Genomic DNA, 18,672 nt, shown 5'->3' on the forward strand with positions numbered 1-18,672 from the left:
GGGAGAGAGGGAGAGCTGGGTGTGAGGAAAATGAGAGGGAAAGAGGGAAGGACAAAGAAGGTGGATGCACAGGGGCTGTAAAAAGGGAAAGAATGAGAGATAGATGACGTAACAAGAAAAAGACAAACAGAATGGAAGAAAATTATTTTGTTGTAAAACAAGAGAAAATAAAACATAACAGAAAAAGGATGGGGACTATATAAGGTGTCAAAGCAACCTTTTTAACAATAATCATAAGTCTAGAGTTAAAAACACAAAGGGTTCCCATAAAAATATAACAATAAAAGAAGGGTAGACATGTGAGTCACACGGCAAAGTACATAAGAAAATAAGCCCTCTGCCACCCCAAAATTGAAGGTTAAATAATAAATTTCAGGTTAAATATCAATAATGTGGCACAATATGTTGACATGTTTTAATCAGTGCCCCTTTTTTCTGAGCTAAGATGGATCAGGTGCAGATAGACATCAGGATGGTGTCGAATAAATTCATACATGCAAAAAAATATTTAGTGGACATGCACACGGACATGTCTATACATCTCTCACCATGTAATTGATGCCAGTGTTGTGCCCTTTTGCCTCTGATGTCAGCAGGCAGAGGTATACCATAGAGGTGTCCACTACACCCCTACCTAACAACCTTGCTTCACCTTCACACACACACACGTGCGCATAACTACACATACACTCATGCAAACACAACGTATTTAAGAAAAGCAAGGGTGTAGTTGGTGTTTAAAAATGTATCTGTATTTTGGCTGAGATTCTGTATGACAAATAGCAACACAGTGTAAGAAATAGTACATTGCAGTTTATCATAATTTTCTTTTTAAATAACATTAACATAGAATAAAGGCTATCGTATTTAAAATCACGCAAAATAATTAAGAACAGTTTTTACAACCTGTTGTTAATTTTTTCTTTTGTTGAAATACCACAGGATAAGATAAACATCACTCTCCTTTATTTACATCTTCATTGTAAAGCAGTCAGTTTAAAAAGGTATGAAATAGATTTTGACAGAATGCCTGAGCTTTGTATTTAAGCTTCTTGTTTCCAGATATGTTTGAATCTGAACATGAATTAAATCTTCTGCCGGAGGCAAACGACCAATTTGCACTGAGACATCAGTTAATCGCAACTTTTATTCACACAGAAGTCTTTGGGAAATATTATCTTTCAGATGAATCCATTCTCTATTCTTTTGTTGTCTTTTTTAATAGATTTTAACAGAAGAAGATATTCATTACATGCTTCACATGGCTGTATGATATATAAAAAGCATTTTTGAAATTACAGGTTCCGCAATTGCTTAAGTATTAATACTGAATTATTAATCATATGGAAGTCAAGTGTTTACAACAAGGTATAATAGTTTCCACAAAGATACTTTGAGTAAGTTTTATTTCCCTCAAGTTTTCTATTTTAGGTTCAAGTATAGTAAAAGTAAAAAGTAAATTCCCTTTTGTTCACAAAATATTAATCATCTAGTAACAAGGTCAATTTGAACCATTTCTGCACAACATATTGAAAGAAAAATCTTTGATGCAACATTCTGATTTTCCTTTTCATTTAATTCACATTTAGCAATTTTAATATAAGAGCAGTAAAGTAAAACCAATATAGTCACAAACTACAGAATTATAAAACATATAAACAGTAATTTAAGATCTTATTCTAATTTAATCTCAGATTATATAATTTTACTTTGTATATTTTTCAGCATTTTCATTTGCTAATTTCAAATTTCATGTGGAGCAAATTTCGCAAAATTATAAAGCTGAACTTAAGTGTATATAAATTAGTGGAAGGTGAGGCTTTCACTAATATATACAGAATCCAGAACAGAAATAGTTCCCATTGGACTCAATAACTCAAAACAAAGTAAAATATTTCTTGATTGAAGCCAACAAAACAATATGAAAAAAAAAACAAATAACAGTTAACAGGTAAAAAGTACACTAAGGGATGCAAGAAATAACACATGACAGGTCAAGTTATCAAGCATGTAAAAAGCTCAAAGCAAGCAAGAAAGCAAAGCAAAAGAAAATAAATGAGAAAAAGCAAATAAGAGGAATCAAAGGCGATTGCAATAAAGCCTAGCAGAGAACCACAAAAAGACAGACTATGACACTGAGATAGTAGGGAACAAATAATTACCTGCAAGAAGAAACATTAGGTGTAATATGAGCACATCCATTACCTTCCCCTGACTTTTACCTTTCAGTCACTATAATACAATTAACCGCCTTAACCAAAAGGAAAATTTATTTTCAACATTTGTTCCAACCACTTCTTAAAAAACAAAGAAAGAAAAAACAAGCTCTTTGAAAAACCAACAGGTTGGTGTGTAATAAACCCCTATGGATGTAATGCATAATTTACATATTTGTGTGTTTAATATTAAGAGAAGGGAAGGGTGCGTAGGCATGCAAGTGTTAAACATTCATCTTGACATCTTGGGTTGTGATGTGACGGGTGTGACTGGTTGTTCCTATCGCTGCCACTTACATTAACGTTAATGCGCTAACAGACACAACCCCCGCTCCCCCACCCCAGATCTCTGCCGAGCACAAAGCTGGTACTACAGAGTAAAGTTTAAATCTAAAACTCATTTCCTTTCAATCCCTGTAATTTGATTTTTTATTTTTTTTTTTACATTTGTGTCCATTATGTTAACTACCGACACAATCAGATTTCAGATAGGATTTGGTAACAGAGTTTTTGATACTGATGACACATCCTTGAATCATTCTAGGGTAAACATTATGCATTATGTATGCTGGGATTAAATTTCCTTTTCCACGCCTTTAGTTAAGATTTATTAAAACTGTCCCTATTGGGTGGCACAGGGGTAGTACGTGATTCACATAAACATACCCACAGAGGCCTTAGTTCTCAACGCAGCTGTCCACGGTTCGACTCCGGCCCTTGAACCTTTGCTGCATGTCTTCCCCCTCTCTCTCAGCACACCTTCCTGTCAGCCTAATTTTATTAAAAGTCCACTGGTGCCACACAAAAAATTACAAAAAACAACAAACCCCATCACTATGTCCTGACAGTAAAATATGAGAGAGATAATCAGTGAAAAAAATAAAGCTACTCTGGCTACAGCCATTTGCAGGAACACACCACTCCCGGTCAGAAACAACCAATCAGTGCCAGGAGGAATGTCTCAGCCTGCACAGCGTGTACCATTGTTGAAGCTCAAGATTGCTGGTGTTCTGCAGCTGTGTGGAGAAATGAGGGAGAAACTGCTCTGAAAACAAAGACAGACAGAAAAAAGCAAGCTGAAAGGAAAGAATTAGACCGAACCCGAAATGAAACGAGGAGCAGCACAGTAGGCTCCGTTGTGGGGGAGGAGCTGTGGCTGTCATGGATCAGAGCGGGGTGGGGAGACACCTGTATGTAGCCATCTTGAGCTTTTACAGAGAGGTTATCAAGAAAAATACAAAACAAATGGTTGAACCTTGTACCTCTATGCTGTAGCTAGCAGTAGCAACAACAATCAACTAGATTACCGGCTGTCTGACATACATGTAACCCACCCAATCTTCAACATGGCAAACACTTCGGCCCTTATGTGTTTTCTTAAGTTTGTGGATAGATTACTAGTAAAAAAAAACTTCATACAGTAAAAATGTAACTATGTACGGTCCAGACTTCTTTCTTTGTTAATTTAACGAATAGCTTACACATTTTTATATTTATAATATGAATGGAGTTCATCAGTACAAGAGTGGATAGATTAAAAAATTGTTTTTGCAAACATTCACTGCTAACTAATGCTTTTGAGAAAAATGTACTGAAGGATTAGACCTGTGTTAGCTGACTGCAGTTAACTGCACTGAGCGTACTCCCTCACTTCCCCCATCTTTCCTTCTCTGTCAGTCCTTCCTCCCTCAGGCTGCGTTTTCCTCCGTTGTTCTCTACATCGTTACCATAATCAGATAAGACAACTACCTAGGGAGCACCAGCATCCCTACAGCACCTTGCTTCTGGCACCTTGAATGTGTGTGTGTGTGCGTGTGTGTGTGTGTGTGTGTGTGTGTGTGTGTGTGTGTGTGTGTAATGCTCCTGGCACTTGGAAATCGGTATTCCTTTTGACTGTCTTTTTTTGTGTTTTGATCTGTACAAACTGACAGATGACTGGTGTGTGCATGTGTGTAAGTTTGTGTGTGTGTCTATATGTGGATAGGAGGGGTTCCTACTTCACTTTTTCTAGAGTAATATCTGCATTGTGGTTGACAGACTGCTACAAATTACCACTGAGTGGTGAGTTTGTGTCAGTGTTTTTATGTGACAGAGCGACTACATAAGTGCGTGTGCATGCATGAGTGAGAACATGAGTATGCGAATAGTGTTTGCGTGTCGAGGGTAATTATGATCTTTTCCTGAATGGTCAAAACAGATCACATCACCATATTATTACACAAGTAGGCAGACTGATTTACAGAAAGGCACAACCACACAAAGCATCAAAACACCCCATAGCTACACAAATACAATGCACTTCAAGTAAAATGCCTAAAAGCCTCATTGCATGTCTTGTCTGAATTGGCACATTGAGCAGTGTGCTGTGCTTAGACACATATGACAACTTTATCCCTAGAAGGGATTCTGCATACTGTACATGCACTGTCTACAATCTGAGCCATCAGCAACACTACACTTAGCCAACAACAGGTTGGGCTGACACATTTTTCCAACATCAACACCCATCAGCAAACTGTAAACTAAGGTGTCAAGATAGATTCTCTGCTCTGGCAAAATGATGTTGCAGAGAGATGAAATGATGCTTCAAATTGCTGACTTTTCATACAGCAGCTCAATTTTTAAATGAATCACAAAAGCACTGGTTCATGCTCTCAAAGATCTGTGTATCTTTCTAAACCTACGCAGGGCACATTATTTAAGAATAATAAATGTTGCAAACACAAGTTTAAGTTTAGACGGCAGACTGGAATGCTAAAATATTATTGTACTATTATATTATTTAGTGTGATCACTGGTTATGTAACAGGATCAAAGAGTTTTACACAAAGTGCAAGAAAAGTCTATTAAAAATTGTGTCAGTTCAAAAAAAATTTAAGCAAGCAGCTTACTTAGACTACAAACATCTAAAATGACAAGGCTAGTAGTATCTTTGTTGGTATTCATGATGACGAAAAGAGCGAGACTGTCCTGTGGAAAAATCTGTAAAATGATCCACATCGCCCAAGACCAGAACAACACACACAGGGATTCATTTAGGCCTCAAGATGCTCTCCACTTCACTAGCTGCCATTTAAGAGTGATGAGGGCTTGTGAAAGACGTCTTTGTCCATGAAGGCCATGTATTACTGACTTCCAACAATCTACAACATTTCGAGTTAATATACACCACTTAAAGCAATAGTTGGTAATCCTGCTCAGAAACACTTTTTGTTATTCTGGGTAAAATTATCCTTCCATCATGAAAGTTGTAAATGCACAATCTATTCAGAGATACATTATGTCTTCAGAAAAAGGAGGTAAAAAAATGTATCTTTGTGGGAGCTGGAGGCCAGTAAAAACTTTGACCATGGCAAGGAATGGTCACTGTTTTGTTCCTACTCTCACCACCCTCGGTCCTTCAAGTTCCGGGTGTATCACCTTTTCTATTGGTTGTCCCACATGCCAATCATTCTGATGCACTCACGTAACACCAGTGAGCGTGCACATGCCTTGTTAGTTTCCGTTTGCTGGCTGTATTTATGTATCCGGTTAGCTTAGGTGCTAACCGTTCATTGTAGCGCTCACTGTATACTTTGAACTAGAGATGCACTGATTCAATACGCAGATCTGATATCATATGATTGATACTGACCCAGCATTCTTATCTAGTCATTTTTTTTTTTATTAATATCATACACACCAATATAGTTACAGCATTAAAGTCCCTTCTATTCTATGTTTGCATCAGCACCTAGCGATGAGCAAACACAGAGCAACATAGAGCAAGTGCCGGACCGAGCCAAGTCTGCTATTTGGAAACATTTCAAACTTGGTATACCAACAAGTCCAACTACAACATGCAGCATCTGCAATGCATAACTTGCGAGGGGGGTTATGAAGTTGGAAAAATAAACACCACACACTTAAATAAGCACCTCCAAAAGCACCATGCTAATGAACATACAGAACATTTTTAACAATGTTTATTTCAAGTCTGATAACTTCACTCACATGGCAAGGTACACGGTTTATTCATTCAACAGTAGTTCTGGACTGTATCGGGTATCGGCCGATAGGCTTAGCCCAGGTATCGGTATCGGATTGGAAAAAACTCGATCGGTGCATCTCTACTTTGAACATGGCTAAGAGTCGCAGGAAGCAAACCACGTTCATGTTTACAAGAATAAGCGGAAGGCCTCAGTAGAGAGAAATAAGACCAGACTCGATTTCAGAAATGTATTTCATGCGATCCCCTGAGGAGTGGAAGAGCAGGTAAGACTGTCTTGCACATGCGCAGCTATTCAAAAAGGACTTGGGAAAACATCTGGAAAGATCACAAACTCTACCTTTAGGTGAGGTATTTGAAGAAAAAGAAGACATTAATAAAAATATTTGAAATGTACAAATGAGCTGTAATTAGAAGGCATTATGCATATGACGTAGAGGAATTACTATATTTGACCAAAAAAATCAAACATCCACATTATCATTATTGCTATTATTATTATCAGTTGACGTTTTTCAGCAAATTTTTGGTCTGTTTTGATTTTGATTAATATAATGGTAATCAGTCAAATCAACACGAAACAGCTAAAATAAAATTAGATGGCATAACCGGTCTGGATCTTCTTCTATTTGCCTAAAATGGATAATAGATATGCAATTTATAAGGCGAGCTTTAACAAAATCCCACAAAATAGTACAAAAACAAAATATTCACACTAAGGAAAAACTATGGCTTTACAAGATGATAACAATTTCACTAATTATTTCCCTCTCCTAACTGCTGGTTTTAAAGGTAGGCCTAATGCTATGCTCTTTTTTCAGCTCATTTGTTTTTTTTTTCCTGAATTGCAAAAAAATTTAATGCCAATTCATCTAAAATCTTTATTTTTCTAGTCAAACCAGAAAGATAAACTGGAATAAACAACTCCTTAAGTGAAATAAAATACTGCATAGTTAAAATGCAACAATTAAACCTGAGAGTCTGAGCACTGTAATCTAGTGTCTTAATATTGATCCTAAAACTATTGATATTTCTTACCTGCAATGTAAGATGTGTCCACTTGTCCAGCTGCAGCCGGCCTTCTGTTCTGAAGCTTACAGTCAGGGAGGTTAGACTGTTGGTCTGACCATGTCGGAAGGTTACACCCCGCTCCGACACTGTCAAAGAAAAAACCAAGCCCTCCTCTGAGCTCTTCTCCAGTAGCATCCTTAAAAAAAAAGCAGACACAATAAAGAATAAATAATTTTAAATATTTTAACAGTCTACGAACAGCTGCTTAAAATTCTGCAGAGAATAATTATTCATGACTAAAACCAGAAAGACACAAGACCACTGGTTTTGAGCACCACTGCGTATAGCCCATCATTTTGACATTTTCCCATTGAATCTCAGTATTTTACATGACTGTGAGGGTTTGGATGTTGCACTGTGCATGGCTGCCATGTGTCATATTAACATTTTATGGGAAATCATGGCTTTTATGAACCCAGGGCAACACACCCAATAAATCACACAATATTGTAGATGGATTCATGAGAAAAGGAGCTTTTAAATTCACAGTAGACAGTGAGCACATGCATATATATATATTAAAATAACGTGAAATTGAAATAAATTGAAAGGCAGCTTTAATGAATACAATCAAATATTTGAGCACCAAATACCAAAGGATCAGTATTATATTTCTCCAAAAGTAAAAGCCAGTTGTTTCAGTTCCTTAAAGTAGGATGGGTGAAGAACAAATTATAATCCAACTGTTAATCTGGAATTAATCTTTTCATAATCATAGAGATTTGTAATATTTTTGTTTTTCTACTGTCCCTTTGTTCTGTAAAGTACCTGTTGATCTGTTTTTTGTGTGTGTCTGTTTGATTTTGTTGTTTAAAATTCACATTTTGTTTTCCTGTCACATTTTTCTTAGCCTGTTTGTTGTGTTGGTCTTGGGCCCACAGGTTTATCATCTTAGGAAAGGGTCTGAACATTGTTTGATGAACTTGAATTATAAACAGGTATACATCTAAAAACATTATTAGAATATGTCAAAGAAAAATTGAAAATTACATAAGAGCAATAGGAAAATTATATGTTAAATGGAAATGTCAGAGTCCTGAAACTTGTGTTAATTGCTATGCATTCAATACATGGTTGGGCCTCGTTTTTGGTGAATTACTGTGTTAATTACAGTGTGGCATGGAGGCAACCACCCTGTAGCACTGCTGAGGTGTAATAGAAGCCCAGGTTGCTTTGACAGCATCTTTCAGTTCACCTGCGTTGCCGGGTCTGGTGACCCAATGATGGCAAGACTCCATAGAGAATCTATTAAGAAATTATATTAGGATCTCCATAAATCTGGTCAGCAGAAGGAAGCTTGAAGTGCCCAAAAATGTTCTGGTAGATGCTGCATTGAGAGTGAACTTCAGAAAACCAACACTTGACATGGCACATCTAACCATCACTGACTGACTGTGGAAACTTCACACAAGATTTAAAACAGCAAAGATTCCACTCTTTCTCCAGACTCTGGGACCTTGATTTCTAAATGAAAAATTTAAATTGCAGTTCAGTCTTAAAAGAAGACATTGGACCACTGTGTACTGTTTCTCCTTTTCCCCAGGTAAGATTTTTTTGAAGTCGTCTATGGTTCAGAAGTGATTACACACAATGAATGTGACTTCTGTAGACCATGTGTAGGATTGGTCTGTGCGTGGTGGCTCTTGATGAGCTAACTCAAGCTTCAGCCCACTCTCTGTAAAGCTCCACCAAATTCTTTAGAATATATTTGCTTGATAATCTCTAGGGTGCTGTTGCCGCTGATCTTTGTGCACCTATTCCTACCACACATTTCTTATGAATATGCTTGGATACAGCACCCTGTGAAAAACCAGCTTCTTTAGCTCTGACTTTTTTGTGGCTTACCCTCCATTGTGTTGCATAGTGACCCAGATTTAGAGACCATTTAGGGGATCAGGAAACCTTTATGGGCATTTTGTTTAATTAGCTGACATTACTTTCTAATATTTAACTTTTTCACAATATTCAAATACATTTTTTAGATGTACTTTTCTAAACAACCAACTCCTGTTTAATTTGATATATGTTGCAAGTATGCAATATCAAAAGAGCCCTGCATTATACAACATAAGTACGGATGTTTCCTTTTAACATATTTTTAGCAACTTTTTAGTGCTTTAAACCCACATCATAATATTATGATGGTGTGATTTCCCTCTTGAGCTGATTTTTCCCTGCTGGTCCTGCTAACTTTAACCTAATGAGAATGTAAAAGAATATAAAATAACAAATTAAGGAGCTCTGAAGACATCTCTTTGTTCCCATAATTGTTTCATTTTTGGAGTCGTTGACCAGACGCAAAAAAACTGAAGAACAATTTGACTGTAACAGCAGGACAAACCAAGATAGCGGTGAAATGATTGATACTAGTAGAGAGTGTAAAATGCTTTAAGAAGATTTTTTTTTTTTAAATATGGCATAATCAGACTCTGGGAGTTCAGTTTGGATGTAACAAAATAGTATGGGTTGTAAGAACAGGTGGTTAGCTCTGTCCATTGTTCAAAATGAGGGGAGGGATGTGAAATCACAGAGAGCAAGGGAGAGACAAAGACATGGGGTGAGGAGCGATGGACAGAGTTGAAGACAGAGACCTCCTTTCATCTGGCTTCTTTGATGGCAGCCATGATCATCAGTACAACAAAAGAATGATGGGGAACACGAGCAAGAATAACAGAGGCAGGGAAAGTGAGTGAGTGAGAGGGGGAGATATGACTCTATTGAGACGCATTCAGCCGTACAGGTGTCATGTTCGGCAGGCCGAGACAACAAGAGTTTTCCATCATCTGACTCCCCAGATAGACGACTTCATAAATACATGGAGAAATAGCTAACAATCTGACAATCCCATTTAAATGTTACTAACAGCAATAACATCTGATGCATTACCAGAATATTGATGTGTTGTGCCCAAGCTTTCCCCAAACCTGATGCCTAAAGTCATACCAGCTGATATTTTCAGCAGAACAAATGCTAATATAAATAATTATAAACCATGAAATACAATTGAAGTGAAAAGACAGCTTAAATAAAAAGAACATCAAATTAACACAGATGGGTGTCGTTGTTTGACCACATCTTACACTTTGTTTTAAGCTAAATTGGCAATAAAATTACTTTACCAACTTCATCAAACCATAGATACTTCAGCTACATTTTTCATTAAATCTACATAAGTGAGAAAGCTGTATAACTAATAAATCTAATAAATTTAAATCTAATATTTATCTTAAGAAAAATATTAATAAAAATCATGAAAGTTCTATAGAATAACTTTGTTGCAAAAAGAAAAATTAAAAACATGATGAATAAACCTCTAAACATTTTTATGCCCTGTAATTCAACTTGTTTATAAAAGTGGTTTGTAACGTAGAACCAAAACAAAACTTCCAGTGATCTAAATAAAAAAAAAAAAATTGTCACAAAACATTTAACAAAATCTAGTTTCAAATGGCAATTTCATTCAGAAATACTAAAACAAAAATATTTTAAAACTGCCATCATCCAAAGCTGTTCGAGAAACTCAACCTTAGTGTTGCTGTCGGATATGGCAAGTCAAGTTGCAAAAATAAAATGCATCAGAACCAGCTTTATTTGTATAGGGCACTTAATTTAGACTTGTACCTCAAGTCTCAGACCAGGAGTCAACTTCAAGTCTCAAGTCGTTAAGTCTTAATAAAAAAAATTCTCATTAAATTATGAGTGAAATAAGTCAGTGTGTGAGTTACAGACATGTTTTACTGTTAAAAGATCATTTTGATTAGTAGCAAGTGACTTTTGTGGATTATGGGTTAATAATTAATTAATGGCTGATAATAATAATAATAATAATAATAATAATAATAATAATAATAATAATAATAATAATAATAATAATAATAATAATAATAATAATAATAATAATAATAATCTGTTCGTGTTAGCTTTACAGTAATCACCACATGACCATCTCTCGATTGGATCATTTCAGAACACTAAAAACATAACCTACCTCTCACTTTTAAGGTAGCTGTGAGATTACAAAGACACTTTCTGCTAAAATAAAAGCATTTCCTGATCCATTTATTCAGAACACTCAATTACTACACTGTTTCTCATTTTCATGTCATTTATACCTCCTTACTAGAGTTTCTCAGAACTGAGAACAGAGGTTTATGAATATTAAAGTCTACAGCACAGAGTGAGGAGAGAAACCCCCCAACTCTATTTAGTACAATATATGGTGAAGGAGTGGAGGAAGATTGTAAAAACGTGTTATTGGATATATTATCATTACAAAGACCAAAAAGCACATTATTTTTGATTACTCCAAAATTGAACATTACCAGGGACCAATCTCCTTTAGTATTTTTTTAGAGCATAGATGCCTATTTATATTTCTTTGCACATTTTAAACTCGATTTTTTAAAATGATGAGGCAACTTCAAGCTGTTTTTTGATGATGTATGTACAATTATTAAAACATAACTTAATATTAAAAAATAATCTATAAATGTTATGTGTCAATTTTTGGCCTAGACAAAAACAGTGCAGGTTTAGAATCCTTTGCTACAGCAAAACAAGGTTGGATGTGCAATAGACATCCAGGATTTGATGAGAAAATGTCAATTTCAACCAACTTGGGGCAAAAGACTTAAGACTCTGCTTAGACTTGCCTCTCAAAGACTTGACTCAGAAAATAAATACTTGTTAATATATCAGATTCCTCTAAGAAAAAATTATAGAGTTGCCAAAATAAGTCAACAGATCTTTTTTGTACATGCCTTCCCCTTGTTTATACACCGGTGTATGTGATTGAAAGCTGATATGAGCCTCTGTAACCTTGCACCACACTGGCAAGGCCTGGAACATACCAGTACACCCTCTCCCTTTCTCTAACACTCAAGGAGTCTAAGTAGGACATGGCAGCTTGTTGTTTCTGATGGTGAAACTGACCTCAACAGGCATGACATGTTCCTTATGACATCAGTTTTATGGGGTTTTTGTGTCCTGTATGGCAGTGTGGCATTAAGAATTGCTGTCTTAATGCCAAAAAGAGCCCAACAGATTTTACTATCTCAAGTGGAGCCTTACTGCTTTTGCCATAGTACTCCCCTTGATTAATATATGCAAGAAGCTTTATTAGATTTTACGCTGGGACTATTCATGTTCAATGGACATTGAAACAGGACGGTAGAAGGGGAAACAAGAGAGAAACTGATGAGACAAAATGCTAAAAGGGGGAAAGGTGAAAGAGAAAGAGGAGACGAAAGGGAGAGAGCAATATAACATCCGCTGAGTCTGCTTCTACCTCTGCAAAGAGAGATATAAAAAGAACAGAAGAACCAACCAATAATGTATTACAGGTACAAACAACCAACGCCTTGATACCATCAATGAATATACAGTATTATTTAATACGAGATGTATAAAGTGAAAGCTAAAGATAATAACAGGGGTGTTCTGTATAGAAGTGAATCTGTAAACACCTGAATCCAAGGACCTGTAGGTGTTTGTGAGAGTGTGCTTGTTTATGTAAGGTTTTTCCAAAAGAAAAATGCTCAATATGACATCAGTTTAGACCGTTTTCAATTTAAAAAAACTGCAGGGTGCTATTTTGATAACAAAGAATATTGGGTGCAGCTTACAACACAATACTTGATATGACTAATATGTATAAATTGTTTGAAGCAGTTAATCTGTTTATAGATTCTGACCTGTCAGTATCCTAAGCTTCTCTGACATTGTGTCCCACCTTGCTATGTGTGCTGTCAAATTAAAAAAATGTGTATTACGTGGGTCTAAACAGGAACAAAATATGAACATTTGTGGAGCATCATATCCTTTAAGTTTGAGTGTCACTTTTAATGCACCCTAATTTAGTGTCTGATAATTTTTTTAGAATTCACAGTGTTCTCTGACTCCGTTAAATTATTAAATATGCAGAGGTGATTAAATCATCATTGTTGAAGAAACTGCATCTGAACAACATAGAATAAGTTTGAGTGTTATTAGTGGTACATCGCTGGGACATTTCTGTCACAATAGTGTCAATTTCATACAAGAGGCATATATGTACAGTATATGGCACGGTTGAAGCATCATTTACTAAAAGCTGCATATCTTTAAATGCCATTGAAATGCATATCAGATTATGTAATACTGTGATAAGGCATTTACCTGCAGCAGATAACCATCTCAGTCTTCACTTTGAAACTAAAATAAGTCTCCCAGCCCACATCTTTTTAGAGCAAGGCCAGAATCATAGCAGACTTAACCCACTTTACAATATCTCAACCATTACAAAATTACACTTTAAACCTGAAAAGGTATTTACAACAAATGGTATGTCAATGTCTGTCATAGATACTTTCCAAACAACAAATAAAAAGACAAAACCTTTGAAAGAAGACATATGCTTTTTAATGTCTTCCTTTTCACATTTAAATAATTCAATCACGGTCTATATAAAGTGCAATCGCAATACTTTGGTCTGATTGTTATTGCTGCCCCACAGCAAAGGAGGCACCACACACCCCGCCGCCAGCAGGTCGCAGAGCATTCCACTCCACCTCGTGTGGCCATTTTTTGTGTGGGTTAATACACCCAACAACCAAACATTTTCACTGATCCACTTGTAGCTTCTGCATCCTTCAACTTGGGCTACAGAATTGCAGTGAAAAAAATAAAATAAAAATGGTGGATATGCAAAAGTGGTAAATTTAGAGGTCCATGACCTTGTTTAGCAGTTCTGTAGAAAAAAATTTGATGTAATTGTTCAAAAAACATAATAGGAAATATCTATGTAATATAATATCTAGTACCTGGACAGACTATATTAAAAAATTCTGCATTTTTAGAGTCCAAATACATAACAAAACGTATCTAAAATCTAAAATAAATATGCATGATATGTCTTCTTTAAGGATAACCAACCAGCGCACAGGTGGTGAAAATTCATAACCACTCAACATAACCCCAGTTAAAAATATCTGAACTGTCCTTTCATCTGGCTGCTATATTTCTGCTTCTTTTTACTCTGTAGCTCTGATTTGGCTCAAACCTATTTTTAAAACTGTTATCTAGCTTGTTGCTAAATCTTTACAGCTGTAAAATAAGCAGGCAAACAGGCAGAAAGGTAGGCATGTTAAAACCTAATAAATTACCCAAACACATCTGTTGTGTTTTGTATTACAAAAGCTGTTTTTTTCCTTAATGATAAAGCTTCATATGAACCGACAAGCTAAGTGAAAATAATATTTTGTGTCCTTGTTGGTAAATCCAGCCAACAAGTTTGTATAATTCCCCAATATAAGGATGAGGATTTTTTTTTGTTACGTCACATGAGCTTCCCATAGTTTCATGTTGCAAATGATTTATATTTTTTGTATTTTCTGGTGACCCATTTACATTTCTATGTATTCCATTTCCCAGTAAGGGATAGGGTTTTATTGGACAACAGCTCTGGCCTTAATTATCGCACTGTCTAGCTACCTGATCGCTGACTCAAAATGTCAACTGATGCGGTTTACCTTTCAACAAATCCTTCCTTTGTGTTAAAGTGCCACACTGATTAGTCAGTTCAGAGAGGGGGGGGGGGGGGTACTTAAAAGTTGTGTATCCCCCAACACCAATCCTCTGAAATCCAGCTTGTTTGAAACAATGTCCCTTGGCAATGCTAACGTAACTATCAATAGACATTCTTTTAAAGCTTTTGAACACTTCTCTGAATAAAGTGGCTTAAAATATGTTGTATTTGTTAGATCTATACAATAAGTTTTCACAACATTTTCTATGTATGTGTAAAATATAACAAGGATTCAGCTACTTTTTGTTTGAGAACAAAAGAACCTCAGCTAATACGTAATTTATAAATATCAATACATGTAGATTTTAAGTTTCTAATAAGCGGCAGCAAACGTTCAAATCCATCCTTCCAAAAAAAAAAACAAAAAAAAAACAAGCCTAAGACATTCAACTATACAGCTGAACAAATTTTCAGGGTACCTAGAAATTCTGAACATAAAACTCACATCTCTCCAGTGGAGCTTGGGTTTAACCACACTGCCAAGGTGAGGGACCCACGTGGTCCCACTGCCTGTGAAGGAGGCGTGACCAGACATCCATTTTTGCCTGGCTGAAACAGTATACTGTCAGGTCCAGCAGACAGTCCCCCTGAACTTGTTGTGCTTCCAGCCTCTGTCTGGGTCCCAGGACGAGTGTCGACCGTGTCTTCAGTTACGCAGTTACCCCTGGTAGAATCAAGTTTATATGTGTCAATACAGGGACCTTAAGAGTGTTATATTTCCTCAAGTAACCAAAACATTTTTTTGTAGTTGTTGTTTAGGCAGGCTTTTTTTCTGACAATTTTGTTGAACGGACCATGTTATTTTTTTCTTATAATCCCCTTTTATTCTCTTCTTTTAAGAGATCTTTTAACGTATATGTTCTACATTACTTAATTGAAAAGTACACAACACATTTTAAATATAGTGCCAGTAACTAAAGCCTTGGTTCTACATAGTAAAAGTAAACAAGTCAAATACACAAGTAGTAAATAAATATACAAATTTTGACACTGTAATAACATCCAAAGAAAACAAAGCAAAACAAAAAAACCTCAACCAGCTACCTGTGAGCAGCAAACAGCAGTGGGGCATAAGGTGGTGTGGAGGATCTGTAAGGGCACTCCTGGACACACATGGCTTGAAAACACAAATTAAGTTCATCCCGTGAGGAAGGTGACTGGCAGTAGCTGCTCTGCTCCGGAACGCCACAGGTGGACCGTGGAGGCGAGGTGGACACAGGCTTGAAGGCTGCAATATTCTCCATTCGTGGGAAATGTCCCTGTGAAAGATGTAGAAGGTGTGAGGACAGCTCTTTAAGCTAATACTTTGTTTATGATATCAGTGAGCATGGAGAGCTGATGAGTATCAGGCGGATACAATTAAAACAAACTGCTATGGAAAATAACTTCCAATGATTTTGTTGTTGTTGTTTAGTTATCTATATTTTCTACACAAAACACATTTCATTTAATAACATTTCCTAAAGTGTAATTTTAGAGAATTTGTAGCAAAAACAAACCAGTGTTAAGAAAAGCATAAACTAAACTTATAATGAAATAACTACCAATAAACAATCCCAGCCATGACATGCTGGACACCTAAATAGGACAACTGTCCTTCTCCTCCAGATGTTTCAGTCTAATAGTGTGTACCGTTATCAAGGACTAAATCACAGTATAGGCACGGCTCTGAAAAAAACACTCCTACCTGTGATGAAGCAGGTTTAGGACAGAGGCTTAATAGGAGAAGAGGTAACCAGAGCAAGACTTTATGCCACCTCAGTCCCATGAAATTCATCACAGTTTTTTCTTCATCGAAGCTTTGATGGGGAAATGCAAACACAAGCCTGAGGTGCTTGTTCTGCGTCATTTTTTCTCTTCGCAGGATTTCACTCCCATTTTCTCTAAATGAACACGTCACTGTGAGATCTGTCCCATTCTTGTCATCTCCTTTTTCCAACTTTGGACATCCTTTTACATCTTTTCTATGTTCTTTTCTGTCGCTGTTGACCTCTCGGCCCGGTCTTTGGAGCTTCCTTCGAATGCTTTGTTCTTTATTACGGTTCTTCTCCTCAGTCGCCTTTATGTGTTTGATCCCATAGCGTTCTTGAATCTCCAAGGAGTCCAGATTGGTTTCAGGTTCTAGAAACCCAGACACAGGTTCGGGAACATTCCCGCAGGCTGAGGGGTGTTCAAGAACCAGAATTTGGTTCTGAAGCCTCCCCACACCGTTTGAATAAGTGATGACTGTCATGGTTCCATGATTCCAGGGTTACGGGGATATTTTTACAGGCCAGGGCCCCTAGGGGGAAGCTACCAAGATTAGTCCTCTGTTGCACAGTCTCTGTCCCTCACCCGCACACTCAGGCAAACCACAACCAAAGCCTTCACATGATAGGTAGGATTTCACAATCTGGAAGAAGAGGGGAAAAAAAAAAAAGAGAGAACTGGTCAGACCAAAATCCAACATCAGACAAATCTGAGGAGAGTGAAATGCCATGCAGGCTATTCCCCGGCCAAAGCCCACACTATCATGTACAGCTTGATGGAGGCACAGCTCAACTGATACTGCTACATTGCCTCTCGCTTTTCTTCATTTTCCATTGAATTAAACATGCCCTTTTTCCTCTGGCATCTGGCCCCCAGGTTTTATCCAACTAAACAGGTTCTCAAATAAGTTTGTTGGAAATTGAGGCTTAGGCCAAAGCTCTCTTTATTACAATACTTTGCAGCTTCAATTTCACATTTTGACACACACAAAAAAAGGGGCCAGCCGTGTAGTCATCTCAAGTGTTATATTACATGGCCCTGGCTCTTGGCTGTATAGTCCGTTAGAAAATAGAAAAGCCTCCTCTGTATCTAATAACGCATACTCCTCTCTACGCCGAGCAAATTTATAAATCTATGCAGATACTAAAACATTCTAAATATGTAGTGGGATATTTACCTGCTGTGGACCACCCGCACAAGCCTCTCTCCCCATCACAAGTGCGGCGTCGACATGCTTTCAACCTGTTGTTCTGGCGTGAGTCAAAGAAAGCAGGTCCCCAACAGGTTGCCCCGCACACCTGTCCGTCACCGTTAACAAATACCGCTCCCCAAAAAGTAGTCCGCTAAGAACATGACTTAATTACTTCACCCGTCGTTTAAAAAAGCCCCGGGTTTACCGGGAGGAGAGGAATGAATGACAGCACAACTGAACTTGTTGAAGCTGCTCTTTTTTTTTGTCTCTCTCTCTCTCTCTCTCTCTCTCTTACCTCTCTCATTCAGAACATGAGGCGCGCGGCATTAAAGAAGATTACCTCGTGCTGCCATCTGCCCAGCAGCGCTCGTGGCGGCAGGATACCGGCCACAAAGTAACGCCGCTGCAACGTTACACTGACTGGAACCGAGTAACGGAAACTTGAGAACCCTGCAAGCAGAATGAGGGAAAGCTGTGCGACAGATCCATTTCGCACCAGAACCAGAAGACCAAAGATTGTTTTGAAACTGCGAGACATAAGCATGGGATTGAAATAATGACCCCCTCCCTGCGCGGTTTGTAATGCTTTACCCCCCACCTACGTGGGACGCGTCTGGGTTTCAGACAAGTGGCTCTCAGGACTAAAGACGAAAGCTACTTCCGTCTCTAAGCAACGGTGATCAGCAGCAGCCACTGAGAAAGCGTTGGAGAAAATCATTTAATTATGTATCAGTAACAATGCAAACACTTTATCATCCTTCAGGAATGCAATTAATGCACATCCTTGATCAAACCAGCATGCATCCATCAAATAAACTGCAGCGCTTGCAAAAAGTATTCTCCCCCTAAGCATGTTTTATTTTTTTCCCCTTGCCTCACAACCTGGAAATAA

General features: G+C 37.3%; 1 protein-coding gene across 1 annotated transcript in view; it reads right to left on the reverse strand.

Moving 5' to 3' along the window:
* Positions 1–18,034, reverse strand: part of ush2a (Usher syndrome 2A (autosomal recessive, mild)) — a 292,843-nt gene extending 274,809 nt beyond the window's left edge. The window contains exons 1-5 of the mRNA XM_036135732.1: positions 17,766–18,034; positions 16,527–17,231; positions 15,884–16,098; positions 15,285–15,503; positions 7,243–7,411 (exon numbers count right to left, since the gene is read on the reverse strand). Coding sequence (XP_035991625.1) covers positions 7,243–7,411; positions 15,285–15,503; positions 15,884–16,098; positions 16,527–17,072 — 1,149 coding nt within the window. The 5' untranslated portion in view covers positions 17,073–17,231; positions 17,766–18,034. The remainder of the gene's footprint in view (positions 1–7,242; positions 7,412–15,284; positions 15,504–15,883; positions 16,099–16,526; positions 17,232–17,765) is intronic.
* Positions 18,035–18,672: the final 638 nt, after the last annotated feature.

This window comes from Fundulus heteroclitus, chromosome 4 (assembly GCF_011125445.2).
Source record: "Fundulus heteroclitus isolate FHET01 chromosome 4, MU-UCD_Fhet_4.1, whole genome shotgun sequence".
NCBI classification, from domain to species: Eukaryota; Metazoa; Chordata; class Actinopteri; order Cyprinodontiformes; family Fundulidae; genus Fundulus; species Fundulus heteroclitus.